Genomic DNA, 16,979 nt, shown 5'->3' on the forward strand with positions numbered 1-16,979 from the left:
CAGATAAAAATTATCCCAGTGGATTTGTATGTATCATAGTGGGTATGCTATGTACTATGTCTATCCGATCATCATTATAGCAGAGTGTGCAGACTCCTCATCTCCACAGATCAAAATTGTCAGGCATATAGCATCAAATAATATCAAATACGAAAATTGGAATTAGCACACACCACACCGGACCATCTAAACCCGAGTTCTTCCATCTCCGCTCGTACGTACCAACTTCAACCCCCATGCCTTTCATGACGTGGGGCGGGATGAGCGGCATTACTTTAATATGGTTCATTTCCCGGGTTGAGAGGGGGGGGGGGGGGGGGGGGGAACCTTGAGTTCCGGCGGAGCATATAAATTAGTCTCGTATTTCTTCTTGTTGTGCAATTGGAGGCTTCTTCTACCTTTACATACACCCTTTCTCTCCCCAAAAATAATAGAAACAGGGTATACTGAGCAAAATGTCCCTCTCACTACAATCAACCAAGAAAATGGTCTCGGGGTACGAGATACCTGTTCTCGGATATGGTGTGAGTATTCTTCATCCCTCCTGTCTAGTTTATCTCCGGGTCATGGTCTTCAACTAATGTGTGTATCAAATTGTATAGGTTTATAAAACGTGCGTCCCTACTCACCCCTACCATACCAACCCTAGCCACCTCATCAATTAACTCATACGAACAGTCCTCCCGACGTCACCGAATCCGTTACCCTCAAAGCACTGGAACTCGGATACCGTCACGTACGCACACACACCACCACCCACCCCTCTCAACCCCCAACCCAACTAACCACACCAAACTATGGCGAACGATAGATCGACAGCGCCCAACTCTACAACAACGAAGCCGAATGCGCCCTCGCCATCTGCCGCTCCAACATCCCGCGCTCTCGAATCTTCTACACGACCAAAATCCCCACCACGCACATGTCCTACGAGAAAGCCAAAGAAGCGATCGAGTCTAGTCTAGCTGCTGCCAAGGGATTGGGGTATATTGACCTGTACGTCTATCTCCCTCCCCTCCCCCCTCCTTATACGAACCTAACATCCAGATGCTAATAACAACGGGGATAATGTAGAATGCTCCTCCACGCCCCCTACGGCGGGCGCAGCGGCCGACTCGGCGCCTGGCGCGCCCTCGTCGAAGCGCAAGCAGCAGGAAAGATCCGCTCGCTGGGGGTATCGAACTACGGGATTCGACATCTAGAGGAGCTGGAGGAGTATATTCGGAGTGGAGGGGGCGGGGAGATTTCCGTCGGGCAGTATGAGATCCATCCGTGGTGTGCGCGGGAGGATATTGTGGGTTGGTTGAGGGAGAGGGGGGCGGTGGTTGAGGCGTATGCGCCGCTTGTGCAGGCGAAGAGGATGCAGGAACCGGTGTTGAGGAGGTTGGCGAGTAAGTATGGGAAGAGTGAGGCGCAGGTTTTGGTGAGGTGGAGTTTGCAGAAGGTGAGTTTCTCTTTCTTCCTTTCTTTGTGTAAGGGTGTTTGTGGACGATGCTAACGAGGTGTAGGGATACGTGCCGCTGCCTAAATCGGTGACCGAGTCGAGAATCGTGGAGAATTCGCAAGTGTTTGATTTCGAGCTGTCCGCGGAGGATATGGCGGAGTTGCAAACGACGGAGTATGCGCCTGTTAGTTGGGATCCGGCGAGGGATTCGAAGTTGTAGATGAACACTCTGTAGAAGGAAGAGTTAGTCGCTGGTTGGAAGTTAGTATGAATAAAGCGAGACAATAGTGAATAGAAAACAAAGCAGACAACAATAACCAAGTTAAGACAAGTGAGAGTCAAGTCAATACGGGGTAAACAAGCGGTGATCCAATCTCGGCACAACATATCCCCGTCGCGGCCTCCTTCCGCATTCCACACCCTTAACTACTACTACATCTATAATCAAACAACATCAGTCGATAATACCTACGACACACCCATGGCCTCTCCACAATAACCTCCTTCCCTCCTTCTACAGCAAGACAATGCCTCCTCACCCTCAAATGTCTCCTCCTCACTCCCCGACCGTCCCCCAAAATGCCCCCCTCCCCCAGCAAGCGCATCATCCTCGAAAAGTCCCGCACCGTGCGCCGCCGGTACCAGCGCAGCAACAAACGCTTTCAATTCACGGCATCACAGATTGCGCGCATCGAGCGCGAACAAGAGCGCGAGAAACGCGCCCAGCAGCTGCGCGACAAGGAGAAGAAACGAGTCGCGAATAAGAAGAAGAAAGCGGAGAAGGAGGCGCGCGATAGAGAGGAACGAAGGAGATTGGGGCGCATGGGATTGCCGGATCCGAATGCGCCCGTGCCGCCGTCGAGTCAACCTTTGTTGTTTAATTTTATTAAGAGGAAGGATGGGGAGGAGGGGGAGAGTAGCAATGGTGGTGGGGATACGGAGGTAGATGAGGGTGAGGATACGGAGGTGGATGAGGATCTTTTGGAGGATTTGGAGGCCGTTGTTGATGCTGCTGAGGCTGAGGCTGATGGTTTGGATTTGGATTTGGGTTTGGATACTGGGGAGGAAGGGGAGGGTGAGGGTGGGGATCATGGAGATGAGGCTACGGGTTGCGATCAGGGTGATAATGAGGGTGAACAGCAGGTCCGGGCTAAAGAGGAGGATGAGTTCTCTGATTGTTCTATCTTTTATGATGAGGATATCATCAAAGAGGCCGATGATGCTACTGCGCCGGATCAAGCTGCGTTGCACGATAAGCCGGGAAACCAACCCCACCCCTCAACTGCCGACTCATTCCAAGACGACACGGCACTTCTTCTCGAAGAATTCGGCCATGAATTCGAAATAGACGAAGAATTCGAGCAAGCACTGGTTGCACTGGATGCCGTGTGATCCGAACGAATACTTTTATAGTATATGGCAGATAAACAAAGCGCTTCCGACCCGAAGGCGATCCGCCTGTCGGATAGCGACGCCCCTCGTCGGCTCGGGCGGTGATAAGCGGGCGGCTTGCCTCCCCGCCACGAATCCGTCGATCCGACGGATTCAACACGGTGAGAGAAAGGGTGAATATGGGTAAGCTGTATTGGCATGCAGCGGATGCAGTGAGAGGAAAGATGGACATCGGAAAGGAAAAGTCATGATGGAAAAGCAAGGCCAAAAAGTTGAGGCCACAGCTCCTCCCCGCACATGACGTCGGCCAACAGAGCTAGATGCATATCCGATCGATCGAAACATCTCCGGCAAACATCTCCCCTCTCAACATTCTCCCCTCTCACCTTTCACAATCCATTGGAAACCCAAACCCAGAAGAGACACACACCATGCCGACCGTCACCGTCAACAACCACCAAATCTACTACGCCGATACCCACCCGGACGGTGCTCCGGCCACCGGCCAAACCATCATCTTCATCCACGGCCTGGGCTCATCGCAGAACTACTACTTCCCGATCCTCCCATACCTAAGTAACCACCGCTGCATCACCCTCGATACCTACGGCTCAGCCCGATCCACATACACCGGCGACGCCATCAGCATTGCCTCCATCGCATCCGATGTAATCGGAGTCCTCGACGCACTACAAGTCCCCAAAGCAGTGGCCGTCGGCCACTCCATGGGCGGGCTGGTAGTAACCCTGCTCGGCGCACAATACAGCGGCCGCATATCAGGCGTCGTCGCCATCGGACCTACCCACCCGTCCGAGAAGCTCGCAGAGGTGATGACGCAGCGCAGCGAGACAGTCTCAAAGGGTGAGCAGGACCAACCAACCAACTAGCAAGCAAGCAAACAAACAAGTCATCAAACTAACATCTCTTCCAGTCGGCATGGAACCAATGGCAAACACCATCCCCAACGGAGCAACCGGCTCCCGCAGCTCCGCACTCGTCAAGTCGTTCATTCGTGAATTGATCATCGGACAGAACCCCAAGGGTTACGCGGCGCTGTGTCTGGCGATTGCTAATGCGCCGGTGATTGATTACTCGAAGGTTACGGCGCCGTATCTGCTGATTGCGGGCGAGGAGGATAAGTCTGCGTCAATGGAGGGGTGCGAGCATATTCATGCGGGTGTGTCGAGTGCGCAGAAGAAGTTGGAGGTGTTGAAAGGGGTGGGACATTGGCATTGTGTGGAGGCCCCAGAGCAGGTGGGAGGGCTTATTGGGGGGTTTGTGCAGGCTTTGTAGTCAATTGGATGAGATATTCTATACATAGTATGAATTGGTATTTAGATATCTGATGAAGCTACACTACGAAACAAGACCAAGTCACTCTACCTCGTACTAAACCATCGAAAGAATACACTAATAGACGACCGCTCATACTATACAATTTACCACATATCATAAAACAAAAGAACAACTTAAATAAGTGATATATACTATGAAAGTAAGACAGATCAGTTCGCCGGCGCCCGCACCAACTTAACATCATAGTTCAACTCAAGACCAGCTTGAGGATCATCCTTGCGAGGCACGAAATCCACAATCAGCGAATCCTTCACGGCAAATACCGAGTCATTGGTGAGGTATTTATCCTTGGAATCGAAGATTTGCGTCGTGAGAGGCTTGTAGCCGTCGTATGTAGCCTGCGATTCCCCATAATGATTAGCAAAACCCACCAACCAAGATATGAAAGGGAGAGGGGGGAGATAAACGTACAATAATATGAATATGCGCCGGCCTAAACGGATGTCTATCCATCAACTCGAGCAATTTTCCAGCGGGACCTATCCCAACCACCACCACATTAGCCACAATCCCTACCATAAAAAACGATAAGATATAAGGATCTCACCATCATCCGGCACCGGATACGGCGTCGGCCTCAAACAATAAAAGCTATACCTCCCCTGCTCATCGGTCTTGAACTTCCCCCGGAGATTAAACTCCTCTTGCTGGGGATCCTGCTGCTCATACAACCCATTCGTACTAGCCTGCCAGACCTCCACCGTGGCGCCGACGAGCGGCTTCTTAGTCTCAAAGTCGACGACTTGACCGTGCATAAATGCCATTTCGCCCTCGCCATTGGGCGGCGGGGTCAGCACAATGTTCGCTCCGTTCTCGCGGTAGGGTGTGTCGGCCCGGAAGAATGGGCCGAGGATGGCGGTGGCTGTGGGGGCGTCGGGGGCTTCGGAGGCTAGGGTGTAGGTGATTTCGTCTACTAGACTGTTTTTTTATTAAATAGATTATTTGTTAGTATATGTTTGTGTGGAGGGGATTTTGGTGGAGGGTATAATCATACGACTCCAGTCCGATAACATCACAAACAAGCTGTCCCTCATTTCGCTTATCATCGCTCATTTGACCAGCCCAGTTGAGGAGCTTCACGCCGGCCATCCATTCATCGACGGTGAGTTCGTTTTCGCGCGCGTAGTCGTGGACGTGGCGGATTAAACCGGTCATTAGTTGGCGGAAGCGCGGGGTCGTTTTCGGACCCATGCTGTTGATGACGTTGTCTGTAAAGTTGGGGTCGAAGCGCGGCATTTTGGATACTTCTCTTTTTCTTTTTCTTTTATTGTGTTTTCTTTGATGTGTAGGTATAATGTATATGAGAGGTGTATGTATGGGTATAAAGGAGGAGAGTTGAGGGAGGGAACTAGCAGAGGTCAAACTAAGATGAATGGTGGTGTTTGGTGCTTTATATAGTAGTAACTAGTTAAGTACTAACTTAAGTACTACTTAATAGGATGATTGTTAATGGATCCCCCGGATTCGCTGTCGCTGGTCGGAAAGCCCTCTTTTGGCTCTGATCGGATGGGCTTTTCCGATGGGTTTCCCCGCACGCTTCGGATGTACATACTTTGACTTACTTTCAATGTTTGGTTCAGATGGTTCCCCACGCCGGATTGATCAATTGCCTGATGGTTGCATACGACTTTATCCAACCATTATATGCACATACTAACTAACGTATGAAGTTAAGTGCGATTCCCTCCCGTCGGACCTCCTCCCCTCTTCTTCCCTCCCTTTTGCGCCCATTCCGACGGCCACTCCTGCACCACCTGTCCCCGTTCCCAAATCTTGCCCATCTTGCGCTCCACCACCACATCCACAAACTCCAATGGCACTACCTTCTCTCCCTCATTCCCATCGCCATCCTTATTTACAGCCAACCCCTCGCTAAGAACCACCCCATTCTCACTCCTCCAGAACGGACATCCCGCACTCAACGCCTTCTCCAAATCCACATAGATCAACACCTGCGCATCCCTCCGCATCCCCGAAATCACCTGTCCCGGCGCGGCCACCGCATTCCCCGCCAACACATCCTCTACTGCTGGTCCCGTCGCAAAATGCACCTGGTTGCGGCCCATGCAGCGGAGTCCGCCGGAGGAGAAAATGGCCGGCCATGCGGAGTGGAAGGTGCCGTGGACGACGGTGCGTGGGAGTTTATCCTTGTCTGAGAGGGAGAGTTTCTCGAGGAGGTGCGCCGCTTCGACGGTCTTGATGCTGTGGCCTTGTGTGGCGCGGATGAGATAGTGGGAGGGGTTGGGGTCGGTGGTGGTTGCGGCGAGGGCGGTGGTTGTGGTGGTTGTGTCGGTGGATTCTTGCGATTCGGGTTTGGTTTCTGTGCTGCTGGGGTCTGTAGATGTAGATGTAGTGGTTGGTTCTGTAGCGGTTGGTGTAGGTTGGGTTGTAGAGGGGGTGTATAGCAGCGCGAATCGCTTCTTATCGGAGTTTGCGACGGCGTCGACGATCTCGGGGAAGGTCACTTTAAGGGATTTGAGTTTGCGCCATGCTAGCTATATAATATCGTAGTTCATATTAGCTGGGAAGTTGTTCATGGGGCATGGCTGCTGCTGCTGTGGAAGACGCACCACATCAGATACATTGGCGTAGCCTTGCGCATCTATCGGTAGGCCTTCTTTCTCGGCGGCGTGACGGAGAAGTAGACTCAGTGCTTTGGAGACCGTGACGGCGCGGCTAGCGGGAGGACGACCCTTAGGCATGATGACTTTGCTGAGGGAACAAATCAAGTCTAACTGGGAGATTGGAGATGAGAATGAAGTGGGATGGAGTGTCAATGAGATTCAATGAGATGTGCGGAGGGAAGATGGAGGGGCTCGGCGGAACTTTTCCACCCTCCGCGGGCCCACTTATGCTCCCCGATATCTGCTATCTCATTCACGATTTTAGTATTCACTCTATCACATGAATGATATGCCCTTTATGATGATTCAATATACTATTAATGCTTTCCCACCCATCTATCCCTAATTATACTCCAGGCATCAACATGAACTATCAAACAACCGCGAAATGGGTATATCACAAAACGCATCCTACTGAATCAAACAATCCCCATAACCTGATCCCATCCTTACTCATCCAAGTAGAATCACCGATCACAAATACAACTACACTCCGCCACCGGACACACCTTGTGTCGCGCAAACCACTCCCGCGCATGATGCGCATGGAACCCGTGGTTGCAATTAATGCAGAACACAATAAACCTCCGCATCAGTTCCGTCTCAGATGGACGTCGTCCCGCCGCATCTGCCGCCACACATGCCTTGGACATCGGGTCCGGCGCTCCCAGCCATAGCGTGCATACTCCGCACCGCGGCATATGGCGCCCGCAGCGTGGACACACTGTGCCGGACATGGCGGCGCTGCCGAGGGGATTGCCTGGCGTTGGGTGTGTGACTTCGCCCGTCACCGAGGGGGTCAGTTGTGAGGAAGCGTCGTGCTGCGTGAGCGGTCGTGTGCAGTAGTTGCAGGTGAGACTGACTTGTTGGCGGGGCGGGTCGACCAGTTTGCGCCCGTCCCAGGTGACGGCGAACTTGCGGGAGCCGACGTCGAAGCGTGCGCGCTCGAGTTGCAGTTTCCATGCGTTGATCTGCTGGCGGTAGGTCTCGCGCCAGGATTCGAAGCGGGCGCGGTCGGGTGAGTTGTTGATGAAGCGGGGGACGGTGTGGCTCATTGCCAGTACGGCCGTTTGGATGTCGTGGAACTTGTTGATGTACGATTGGAAGAGGTCCATGGCGGAATGGTTGAGTCCGGTCAGCAGGATGCCTTCGATGTCGCCTTGCTGGATGGCTGTGGTGGTGGTTTCGTGAAGATAGCTTGTCAGGTCGTCGTCCGGGAGCCAGCGCAGCGCTACCTCGATCCGGTATCTGAGCGGAAGAGTGGTCTCCTGGATGACAGAACGCCAGTCGCCCTTGCTCACGAGCGCGAGAATCGCTCGCGCGTAGGGGTCGGTGAGCTCCTTGGCTATCTCAGCGCAAGTGTCTTCCCAGTCTGAGTCGGTGTCGCCTTTCGCGGCTCCTGCAATGGCCATGGCGAGTAGTTTATGAGCTTGGGTGGGCTCGTGGCTCCGCAGAGCCAGGTATGCAAGTTTCGCTTCGTCTTGGAACATGGCCAGCGCAGCGGCCTTGGTGTGTTGCTTATCAGCGGACAATGTCTTGACCAACTCTTCAAGCTCCCGGTGCGATTGCGCTGCGCCGCAAAGTCGCAGGCACAGCCGGCGATGTTCGGGGTATTCGGTCTCGCAGCCTTTCGTCTCGGGGAGGTTGAGCTGATCTTGAACCAGCTCCACGATGGTTTCGTGAATGTCAGATGCCGGGTTGCCACCGACTCGTCGGTTATGGAGACTCTCTCCTGTTGGAGTTAGCCATTGCACGTACTCCAGAAAACCAGACTACCTACCTAAATCGTTGTTCCAGACATCGTAAACGCCCAGGTAATTCAGATCCAGCCCATTGATTATCATAGATTCATTGCTAGAGTCGGAGCGTGCACCTACTGTAATTAGTACATCCTGTGATAACTCGGTTCCGCACTTACGTTCAGCCCAATCCCAGAAGCCCTGCAGCCATGGGTCATCAGCGAGGATCTTCTTGTTCCGTGCCTCGTCAAACAAATAGCCTTCTTTGCAGCGATACCGGTTCACCGACAACAGGGTCAGAGCATCCTTTACAGGCAGCTGACCGCCCAAGGTCCCCAACGACAAGGCATGTTCCCTCGCCTCACGGCTCGACAAAGGCGTCGCTGGTCGATTGCCGGCCCGGCGTCCTTTCTGCGAAGTCTTCCCATTGGAATCAGACACTGCTCGTTCGCGGACTTCCTCCACCATCTCCGAAATGCTCAACCCGTGACTGGACTGGGGATTGATCGCTCGGAAATCAGAATCCTCATCCGAGGTGCCCCATATCAATGTTCCCTGCGACGACAGCCGCACCGGCGGCGCTGGAGGCTTCGCGGTGAGAATATTCACCTCATCGTTCCCGGAAATCGTAATGGCGCTGGGCTCATTGCCCGGACTCATATTAAGAAAGTCAAATGCCACAACCCTGTCCTTTTCATCATATCCCCGAGACGGATGGTTGTACGGCGTCACAACGTCTCTGACGTGCTTGGTGTAAATCTGCTCGGGGTAGTTCCTCGCCGAGCCCTGACCCAAGGTCTCATCCATAGACGAGCGCATCTCCTCGTCCAGATACTCCTTGACAATGTCGTAGGTTTTGAAATGCCCCGTATTGGACAGCACGCCCAGACAGCCCCTCTTGGTCCTGGAGAAGCGCAAACTCCAGATAGTCGATTTCGGTGCAATGACATTCCCAAACTCCAGCGACGGCCCCAGCTGGCTCGTCTCCAGGGCATTTGCCGGTCCAACAGCCGGCGTAATGAAGCGCGACCCAATGCGCCGATCCCAGATACAGATAGTCGGATCATTAGTAGCCTGACAAGAGGCGATATAATTCTCATCAAGCCAGTCAATAGCCACATTATGCACACAGCGCGTGGGAAATTGCAGTGACGGGTTTCCAGGTCCCTCTGCTTCAATCAGCATCCATCACCCACCCCACCCCACCAGGAAATCAAAGAGAGAAAAGAAACTCACCTCTCAAATCATAAATCCTCACAAACTGCCCCTTCACCCCCGTAACCAACGTATCCGGCTGATCACTAAAGAACTTGACACTAGTAATGGGTTCCGAACTGGCCAACTTCCTCAACGGCTCCACAAACCCCTTAACAGCCTTACTCGCCAACCTCTGATTAACATCCCAGATATTCAAACAAAAGTCATTGCGCACCCGGTCCAGCCCCGCAGCCAGCAACCCATGCGTACTAAACGCAACCGCATTACAGTACCGCTGATGTCGAATCGGAAACGAGTACGATTCCTGACTATCGCTCTTCATGCGCAATATCGTCGCATCCCCGGACGACTGGCCCACCGCGACTAATGATTCATCCACCGGTGACCAATCGAACGCCCGGAACGCGGGCACTTTCGTATGCGTCGCTAGCTCTTCATGCTCCAGACGGCCTCCTCGCTCATATGAGGTTACCTTGCACAATCGAAACGCTTTGCTCGTCACGTCCACGGAGAGGAAGCGTTGTTCGCCTGTCGTGGAGGTGGGGGACCACCGGATGGCTTTTTCCATTTTATTTTTTTTTTTTTTTGATATTTCCCCTTTGGGGTGGGGAGGGAAACTTATGGTGTGGGTTTGTGATCTGTCCGCTTTTTTGTGTGGTTTGTTGTGTGCCCACTTCTCTCACACTCACACACACTCTTACGCCGCCGTCGCCCCTGTGTTCTGGAATGGGGACTGGGGCTGGGCTGGGCTGGGCTGGGGCTGGGAGGGCTTCGTCGCAGATGCGACTGGACCGGTCACCAACTGAGATGTGATTTCAGCCGCGCGAATCTGATCTGTCACTGCCCATCGGTGGGGGATTATTCCTTTTTTTTCTTTTGGTTTCAAAATATCAATCGCACATCAGAAAGACCCGTCTAGCCCAAATAGACAACAGTCATGGGAGGTTGTCCCTGCGCCTGCCTTTGCGAGGTAGTAATGATATAGAGAAGTAAGTGTAAGAGGAACAGTAGTTCAATCCATATCCTTGGAAATGCGGCGCGCGTCATGGGACTATCCCCGCGCTGATTGGCCAATCTCGCCTTCCAGCAATCCGGGGCAGCTTTTTTCCCGGTCCGACAAATGATCCGACCATTATCACTTTTTCAAAATAATATTCCATTAAAAATAATTGCAAACTATTTACCATCAGCCTCCCCGTTTTTTTCCTCTCACCCAGACCGCACCCCGGAAAGAGAAAAAAAGATTCGAGATAACAATGCCACGAGAGTACGCCCCCGCCGACAGAAAACGCAAATCCCACGATATCTCCGACGATGCAGATGCAGCAGCAACAGCGCCCGGAGGAGGTCCGCGGAAGAAAATCCACCTCCCTAAGAAAGAACACAAGTACCCGTCTGTCAACGAGCTCAAGAAACGGATTCGGGATGTGAAGCGTCTACTCAATAAGGCGGACTTGCCGGCTGATGCGCGCATTGTGCAGGAGCGTGCGTTGTCGGGGTATGAGAAGGAATTGGAGGATGAGTTGAAGAGGAGGGATCGGTCGAAGATGATTAAGAAGTATCATTTTGTGAGGTTTTTGGGTATGCTTTTCTCCTCCCCCCCTCTTCTCTCCCTTTCTCCTTCCATATATGGATATTTTTGCTAATCCGGAATCCGATCTGTGTAGACCGCAAAACCGCAACCAAAGACGTGAACCGGCTGGTGCGCCGCGAAAAGGAAGTCTCTAGTGCCGGTCCCGATGTCATGGATGAGAAGACCAAGGAGAAGAAACTTGCTTCGTTGGCCGGGAAGCTCCGAGTCGCTCGCGTGAACTTGAATTATACCATTTACTATCCGTTGGATGAGAAGTATATCGCCTTGTACGCGGAGCAGAAGAAGAAGGTCAAGGGAGAGGGTGCTGAGGATGGTGGCGATGGCGCTGACTCGGACGGTGATGCGCGGTTTGGAATGGTGCATGCGACGGTTGCGGATAAGCCGGCGATGTGGCATGTGGTGGAAAAGTGTATGAAGGATGGGACGTTGGATTTGTTGAGGGATGGCAAGTTGGAGTCTGGGGCGAAGGCTGGTGAGAAGGATCGGAAGAAGGAGGAGAGAAGTCAAAGGGGTGGTGAGAAGGCGAAGAAGAGCCAGGAGCGTGGGCTGTCGTCGCAGGCTGGGAAGAGTAAGGACAGGTCCAGGAAGGTGGATGATAGGAAGAGGACTAGGGGATCGACTGCTGAGGATCATGTCATGCGGGATGCGGGCAATGATGATGGCGAGGAGAGTGATGGCGGTTTCTTTGAGATGTGAAATTGCCGTGTGTCTGGGCTGGTTGAGCGTGAACGCATTTTCTGGAGTTGGAGTTACATGTCTTATCTGTTTCTTTCCTGGGCCTTTCTCATTGAAGTGTGCGGCTATGCCCTTATACGATACCCAATGATCAAGTGTTTTCAACGATCCGAGTTTCTACAGTAGAACGCTAGAGGCTAGATGCTAAGAACCAGTTCGAATCTAAATGATTGTTTGTGGATGCTTTCACCAACTCCGGCTTCGCCATCCTTCTAAGTACAGTAGATGAACGAGAAATACACGTCGATCGGTGGCAGACCGACTCGCCAGAACACCCGAAAGATGCGCAGTGGTGACCCGGATTCTCAGGGCAGTCAACGCTCCCGATATCTCTGGGCCGACTAAGTGACTGGCACTTGTCGCGGAATCATCATGTCATATCTCATAGCATGCCCCAGTAGAGCGATGCTTGCAAACCCAGCATGCGATTCCAGCGATCATCTACCCAACAGGGTGAGACGAACGTTGGTACATAAGGGGCAAGGTTTCCAGAACCTAGTAAATCAAAACATTGAAACGAGTGATCGCTCCAAACACACTTTCTCTCTCAAGATCGACCATCAGACGAGTAGTCATCTTACATGACACTGCAGCCTCCTGTGCCGCCGCCTTCGGTGTGTCGCCGTCTTCCTGCCCCGAGTGTAGTGACAGCCCCGACACCGAACGCTGCGTCTTCGTCGTCTTCGTTATAGATTCTCTCGGCTTCACGGGCTCGACGCCGTCTTCTTCTCACCCCGGATCCCGGAGCACCCGCTTCTTCGGTTGCCATCATGTACTCGGCCCACTTCCGATCTAGCCTGCTCGCAGCCATAAGATCACCACGGAGGACTCGCTTGTTGTGCTCGTCCACGGTCGGCTGCCAGCCATAAAAGCACTTCAGATGGATGATTTCGTTGGGGTATACGGGTGGCGGCGGCGGAGGTGTGATAGAGGACGCAATTAGGGTCGCGGACTGACTGGGATCTACCGTGTGGGTGACAACCGAGACCGCTTGCATGGATTTGCGGGTAGCGCGCGGGAGGTACGCATTGCTTGAGAGGACTTCCCTTACACCGGCCCAGGTGACATTGGCGCAATCAAATACAACCAGACGGAGGCCGATCTTGGGAAGGTTCTCATCGTAGCCACGCTTGCGCACGCGGAAACTGGCTTCCATTAGGGTCAGGTCGGACACCCGAGTGTTGTCCATTTCAACGGAACGGAGGGAAGGACAATTCTTCATGATCTGCAAGGTTCCAATGTCACCGATGCTCTCACAATAGCTGATGTTGAGGTGTTGCAGGCGCGCAGCACACGGGGACTTGGCAAGCTCGAGAAGCGTATGGTTGGATAGCCTTTCCATATCCTCCAGGTCGAGGTGTGTCAGGCGAGGTGTGGTCCGAATCACCGCCATAACAGATTCGTCGGTGAGCTCAGAGCATTGTGATAGTTGCAGGCCTTCCAGATCCGGCACATTGTAGGCAAGACACTTGACACTGTCATCTGTCAATTCCGTGCACTGGTGGATGTCCAGATGTTTAAGTCGTCGCGGAGGAACAAGCGCGCGTTCCTCGAGAAGATCCATTTCAGGGTCAAGGCCATGCACAAGCGCCTTCAGACACTCGTCCGTAAGATCGGTGCGACTCATAATCAGGCGTTCCAGGGTATTTCGCTCGAATAGTTGAACGGCGAATTCGACGTCGTCAAACCCACGAATTTCACTCGCCCGGAGATCCTTCAGATTTTTGCAAGCGCTGACAATCTTCTTTAGCCCCGCGGTGTGAACGCCGGTGCACCAGGATACATTCAAGATCTGGAGTTGAGGGCAGGACTGTGCGATAATCGTCATGGCAGAGTCACTGACAGACGATAAGCCGGACAAGTTGATATACTCCAGTCGGGGGTTGCGCAAGAGAAAGCAGTTGATCGATTGAGTGTCGATGCGGCATCCTTCCAACGAGAAGTTGACGACGTTTCGGCACAAGTCGGTGATGCGATCGCCATCAGTCTTCCATTTATCCTTCAATTGGACACAGCCCCGGAGGTTGAGATCGCGAACGAACGGCCCACCGGCGGTAATAAGCTTTACAAGACCATCGCTAGGGATATCGCGGTAGTAGTCTGTCGTGTCGACCTCAGTCCACAACTGTCCATCATAACACATTTTGTTCCATGCCCTCGAAACAGCAGAGCAACGGACAATCTCCTTCGGGGTGAGGTACTGGAAAATGCGCATCTTCAGCTCATCCGGCATATTCCCCCAGAAATCAAAGACTTTCTTAGGCTTGGGGGTCGACCGCGCCGTGGCAGTCTGATCAGCTGCGTCTATTCCCAACGGCGACCCACGAGAGCCTGGTCGCAGATCGGTAGGCAATGGAACTGTCCGCGCATTGGGCGAGTCGGAACCGACAAGACGAATTCGAGGATTTCCCTCATGGTCAACTGGGAATGCAGCAGCACCGGGAGTAATCGGACGGGCGTTCAATCCACCATAAAGTTGAGAGGTGCTTCCATTACCCAGACAAGGAGTGTATGCGGATTGGGACAGGGAGACACAGGACAAAGAGGCCTTGTTGTCACGACGGTATCCCGTAGAATGGGACCGGCCCCGTCTGGTCAGACTCGGGCTTGACGAGATGCGCTGCAGGCTCTGGAGCAACTTGTGACGTCCCTTGAGTTTGGGCGGTTGTTCCAAAGGGATCTGGCCAGTTGAAGAAGCCGGGCTCGCCGGCGAAGCCGCTTCAGGCGAAGCCCTGATCTCATCAGGAAATGCAGTAGCCATGACGGAATTGCGTTATCGAGATCCGAGGCTCCTATGATCACAAATATCTCAACAATCAATATGTCGGAGAAGGCGGAGATGTATGCGAAAGGTTTGTAGACAGTCGAACAGCTCTAGCCAGAACGATTCGTGGCAGCGACAAGCACGGGTGGTCGCAGTAAATCCAGTCCTAGACAGTCATAATGAAGCCGGACCGCCAGCCGTTCCGCAAGTATGATTCTCAAGATAGCGATAACCGCGATAACACATTTATCGCCCTGATCGAAGCAAAAACGCCGAACCCCGATCCTGCGGATGGACAGGTTTTGTCGAGAGAGCGAAGAGGAAGCGAAATGGAGAGGATGAGGGTCAGCAGGGCAGCAGACAAACAAGCGACGCAAGTCGGGGGAGTGTGTCGGCTAAGGAGTTGTTAACGATGGTACCATGGGACAGGAGACCGCGTAACCCCGGAGAAGTGGCAGCGATTGCGGGTGGCCGGCACAGGCTTTGGATTTCCCTCCAAGTAAAAAAGAACACTGGGTTTCGTACAGACGTCACCGAAGCATCATCCACAGTGGTCAACACGAAAAGGTAAACGGAAAGCAAGCAGTAAGGCTACACGCAAACGGAAGACCCTGCAGGAGAGCGAACAGCGAAGATAGTAGTAGTTGGTGGGAGAAGAAAGGAAGTAGGCAAGTAGGCAAGCAAGAAAGAAGACAGAAGGGGGGAAAGAAATAACGTAAGGCTGGCCAAGTCAGACGACAGCCAGTTATCGGACAGCAAGCAATTCAGTCTGACGGACAGAGCCACCACTGCCACTAACTACCAGTAGAAAAGAGAGAAACACCGAAACGAAAAAAAAGGCTCAGGGAGCGTGGAGACTCGATGGCCTGCATGGCCACCACAGAAACAATGGAGACGGACCGGGCGAGCTTACTGGATTGGACCATTCACAGCAGCCACTGTCCCCCATTCTGAGCAACACATAACCAGTCGGTGGGAAGAGGGACTTGCCGAACAATACCGTACCTGTCGGGGGATCGTTCAATAGTCCGTTCAACCCGTGAGACCTGAGTTGAGTTTACTTTTTACTAGTACGTAGTAACTGAGTTACCCCACAGGCTTATCGAGACATTCCATTCTCTCTCCTGCCAGACTTATCGATTAGACTAGCGCTGTTTCTTATTCCCCACTTTTGGCTCCCAGGCGGTGGCGGTGGTTCCCGGCGGAGTCAATCCAACACGCGGCATTTTATTTCTTTACCGTCTGTTCCGATACAGTGAATGGTCAATTTAAATTTGAACAATGGCTTCTGATTCATCTTTTGAGAGAGGGCAGATAAGAAATGGTGGTCTCATGGACATACTACCTCAGATCAGAAGTTCAAGTCAGCCGATCAATCGAGAAAAAAAGGTTCACCTGTCAAAAGATAAGGATGGCGGGAAAAGGGCGTTACTGTTACGATCGGTATGCAAAACGACTGGGAAAGAATGGTAATATTGATAATCATTATACTAGTAGTAGTTAGTATCTGGTGTTATAGACTGGCTTAGCTCTCTCTCTCTCTCTCTCTCTCTCTCTTCCTTGTTCCTTGTCTTAAAAATGCAGTTATCTAGAAACAGCATATCTACCAGGCAAAAAGACAAACACCATCCCAATCCCAACCTCAACATCCCACAACATACACACAATCCTCCAAAGAGAAACAAGTGGACATAAAAACAAAAAAGAAAACAGAAGCGACAAACCCCCCCCCCCAAAACCCAATCCCTCCATCCTGCATCCTCTTCTCCCCTCTCCACTCCCCACCAAAAGAAAACACAACCCACTTTAAAACCCACCAAGCAGAGCCCAGAACACCACTCCCCATGCCACGGTACACTTCAAAGCACCACAACACAGCAACAAAAGAACAAGGGCCCAAGCCCGACCCGACCGGGGCTCCGAATGGGCGGAAAACGGCTTTTTCGTTCCTGGTCGCTTTCCTCCCGGATTGTAGCCCAATGATAGTGCAATTCTGGTGGGTGTGTGTGGAGTGGTGTGGCTAAGTCAGTAAGACAAGTGATTGTTACTTTAGTTACAGAAAGAAAACAGTCGTGTTTTCTTTGTCTCCACCCCACACTAAGTCATCCAGGTT

At 52.5% G+C, this 16,979-nt stretch overlaps 8 protein-coding genes across 8 annotated transcripts; 4 read left to right on the forward strand and 4 right to left on the reverse strand.

Moving 5' to 3' along the window:
• Nucleotides 1-455: 455 nt before the first annotated feature.
• Nucleotides 456-1,754, forward strand: BO85DRAFT_407168 (aldo/keto reductase family protein; the record flags this gene model as incomplete). Its single annotated transcript, XM_025657355.1, has 6 exons — nucleotides 456-524; nucleotides 603-613; nucleotides 679-736; nucleotides 812-996; nucleotides 1,075-1,444; nucleotides 1,509-1,754. 6 exons carry the CDS (start codon nucleotides 456-458, stop codon nucleotides 1,662-1,664), a joined length of 849 nt encoding a protein of 282 aa, XP_025510708.1. The 3' UTR covers nucleotides 1,665-1,754.
• A 52-nt stretch (nucleotides 1,755-1,806) lies between these two features.
• BO85DRAFT_173445 (uncharacterized protein) lies at nucleotides 1,807-2,996 on the forward strand. Its single transcript, XM_025654296.1, has one exon. The coding sequence runs from the start codon at nucleotides 2,024-2,026 to the stop codon at nucleotides 2,834-2,836; it is 813 nt and encodes a 270-aa protein (XP_025510709.1). The 5' UTR covers nucleotides 1,807-2,023; the 3' UTR covers nucleotides 2,837-2,996.
• A 271-nt stretch (nucleotides 2,997-3,267) lies between these two features.
• BO85DRAFT_492692 (alpha/beta fold hydrolase) lies at nucleotides 3,268-4,129 on the forward strand (the record flags this gene model as incomplete). The annotated part of the gene is made up of 2 exons (XM_025663791.1): nucleotides 3,268-3,697; nucleotides 3,768-4,129. 2 exons carry the CDS (start codon nucleotides 3,268-3,270, stop codon nucleotides 4,127-4,129), a joined length of 792 nt encoding a protein of 263 aa, XP_025510710.1.
• Nucleotides 4,130-4,231: 102 nt separating this feature from the next.
• BO85DRAFT_453693 (intradiol ring-cleavage dioxygenase) lies at nucleotides 4,232-5,628 on the reverse strand. The gene is made up of 4 exons (XM_025661109.1): nucleotides 5,187-5,628; nucleotides 4,740-5,110; nucleotides 4,604-4,671; nucleotides 4,232-4,530 (listed from the first exon to the last, which is right to left on the reverse strand). The coding sequence occupies exons 1-4, from the start codon at nucleotides 5,426-5,428 to the stop codon at nucleotides 4,342-4,344; spliced, it is 870 nt and encodes a 289-aa protein (XP_025510711.1). The 5' UTR covers nucleotides 5,429-5,628; the 3' UTR covers nucleotides 4,232-4,341.
• Nucleotides 5,629-5,650: 22 nt separating this feature from the next.
• BO85DRAFT_453694 (tRNA 2'-phosphotransferase) lies at nucleotides 5,651-6,984 on the reverse strand. Its single transcript, XM_025661110.1, has 2 exons — nucleotides 6,763-6,984; nucleotides 5,651-6,687 (listed from the first exon to the last, which is right to left on the reverse strand). The coding sequence occupies exons 1-2, from the start codon at nucleotides 6,892-6,894 to the stop codon at nucleotides 5,863-5,865; spliced, it is 957 nt and encodes a 318-aa protein (XP_025510712.1). The 5' UTR covers nucleotides 6,895-6,984; the 3' UTR covers nucleotides 5,651-5,862.
• A 76-nt stretch (nucleotides 6,985-7,060) lies between these two features.
• Nucleotides 7,061-10,341, reverse strand: BO85DRAFT_430796 (uncharacterized protein; the record flags this gene model as incomplete). Its single annotated transcript, XM_025658302.1, has 4 exons — nucleotides 7,061-8,548; nucleotides 8,597-8,689; nucleotides 8,735-9,724; nucleotides 9,792-10,341. The coding sequence occupies 4 exons, from the start codon at nucleotides 10,339-10,341 to the stop codon at nucleotides 7,284-7,286; spliced, it is 2,898 nt and encodes a 965-aa protein (XP_025510713.1). The 3' UTR covers nucleotides 7,061-7,283.
• A 616-nt stretch (nucleotides 10,342-10,957) lies between these two features.
• BO85DRAFT_453696 (Efg1 domain-containing protein) lies at nucleotides 10,958-12,292 on the forward strand. The gene is made up of 2 exons (XM_025661111.1): nucleotides 10,958-11,354; nucleotides 11,441-12,292. The coding sequence occupies exons 1-2, from the start codon at nucleotides 11,030-11,032 to the stop codon at nucleotides 12,061-12,063; spliced, it is 948 nt and encodes a 315-aa protein (XP_025510714.1). The 5' UTR covers nucleotides 10,958-11,029; the 3' UTR covers nucleotides 12,064-12,292.
• A 47-nt stretch (nucleotides 12,293-12,339) lies between these two features.
• On the reverse strand, nucleotides 12,340-14,954 carry BO85DRAFT_173516 (F-box domain protein). The gene has a single exon (XM_025654297.1). The coding sequence runs from the start codon at nucleotides 14,861-14,863 to the stop codon at nucleotides 12,680-12,682; it is 2,184 nt and encodes a 727-aa protein (XP_025510715.1). The 5' UTR covers nucleotides 14,864-14,954; the 3' UTR covers nucleotides 12,340-12,679.
• Between the last annotated feature and the right edge of the window lie 2,025 nt (nucleotides 14,955-16,979).

Source organism: Aspergillus piperis (assembly GCF_003184755.1).
Source record: "Aspergillus piperis CBS 112811 unplaced genomic scaffold BO85scaffold_28, whole genome shotgun sequence".
Taxonomy (NCBI): domain Eukaryota; kingdom Fungi; phylum Ascomycota; class Eurotiomycetes; order Eurotiales; family Aspergillaceae; genus Aspergillus; species Aspergillus piperis.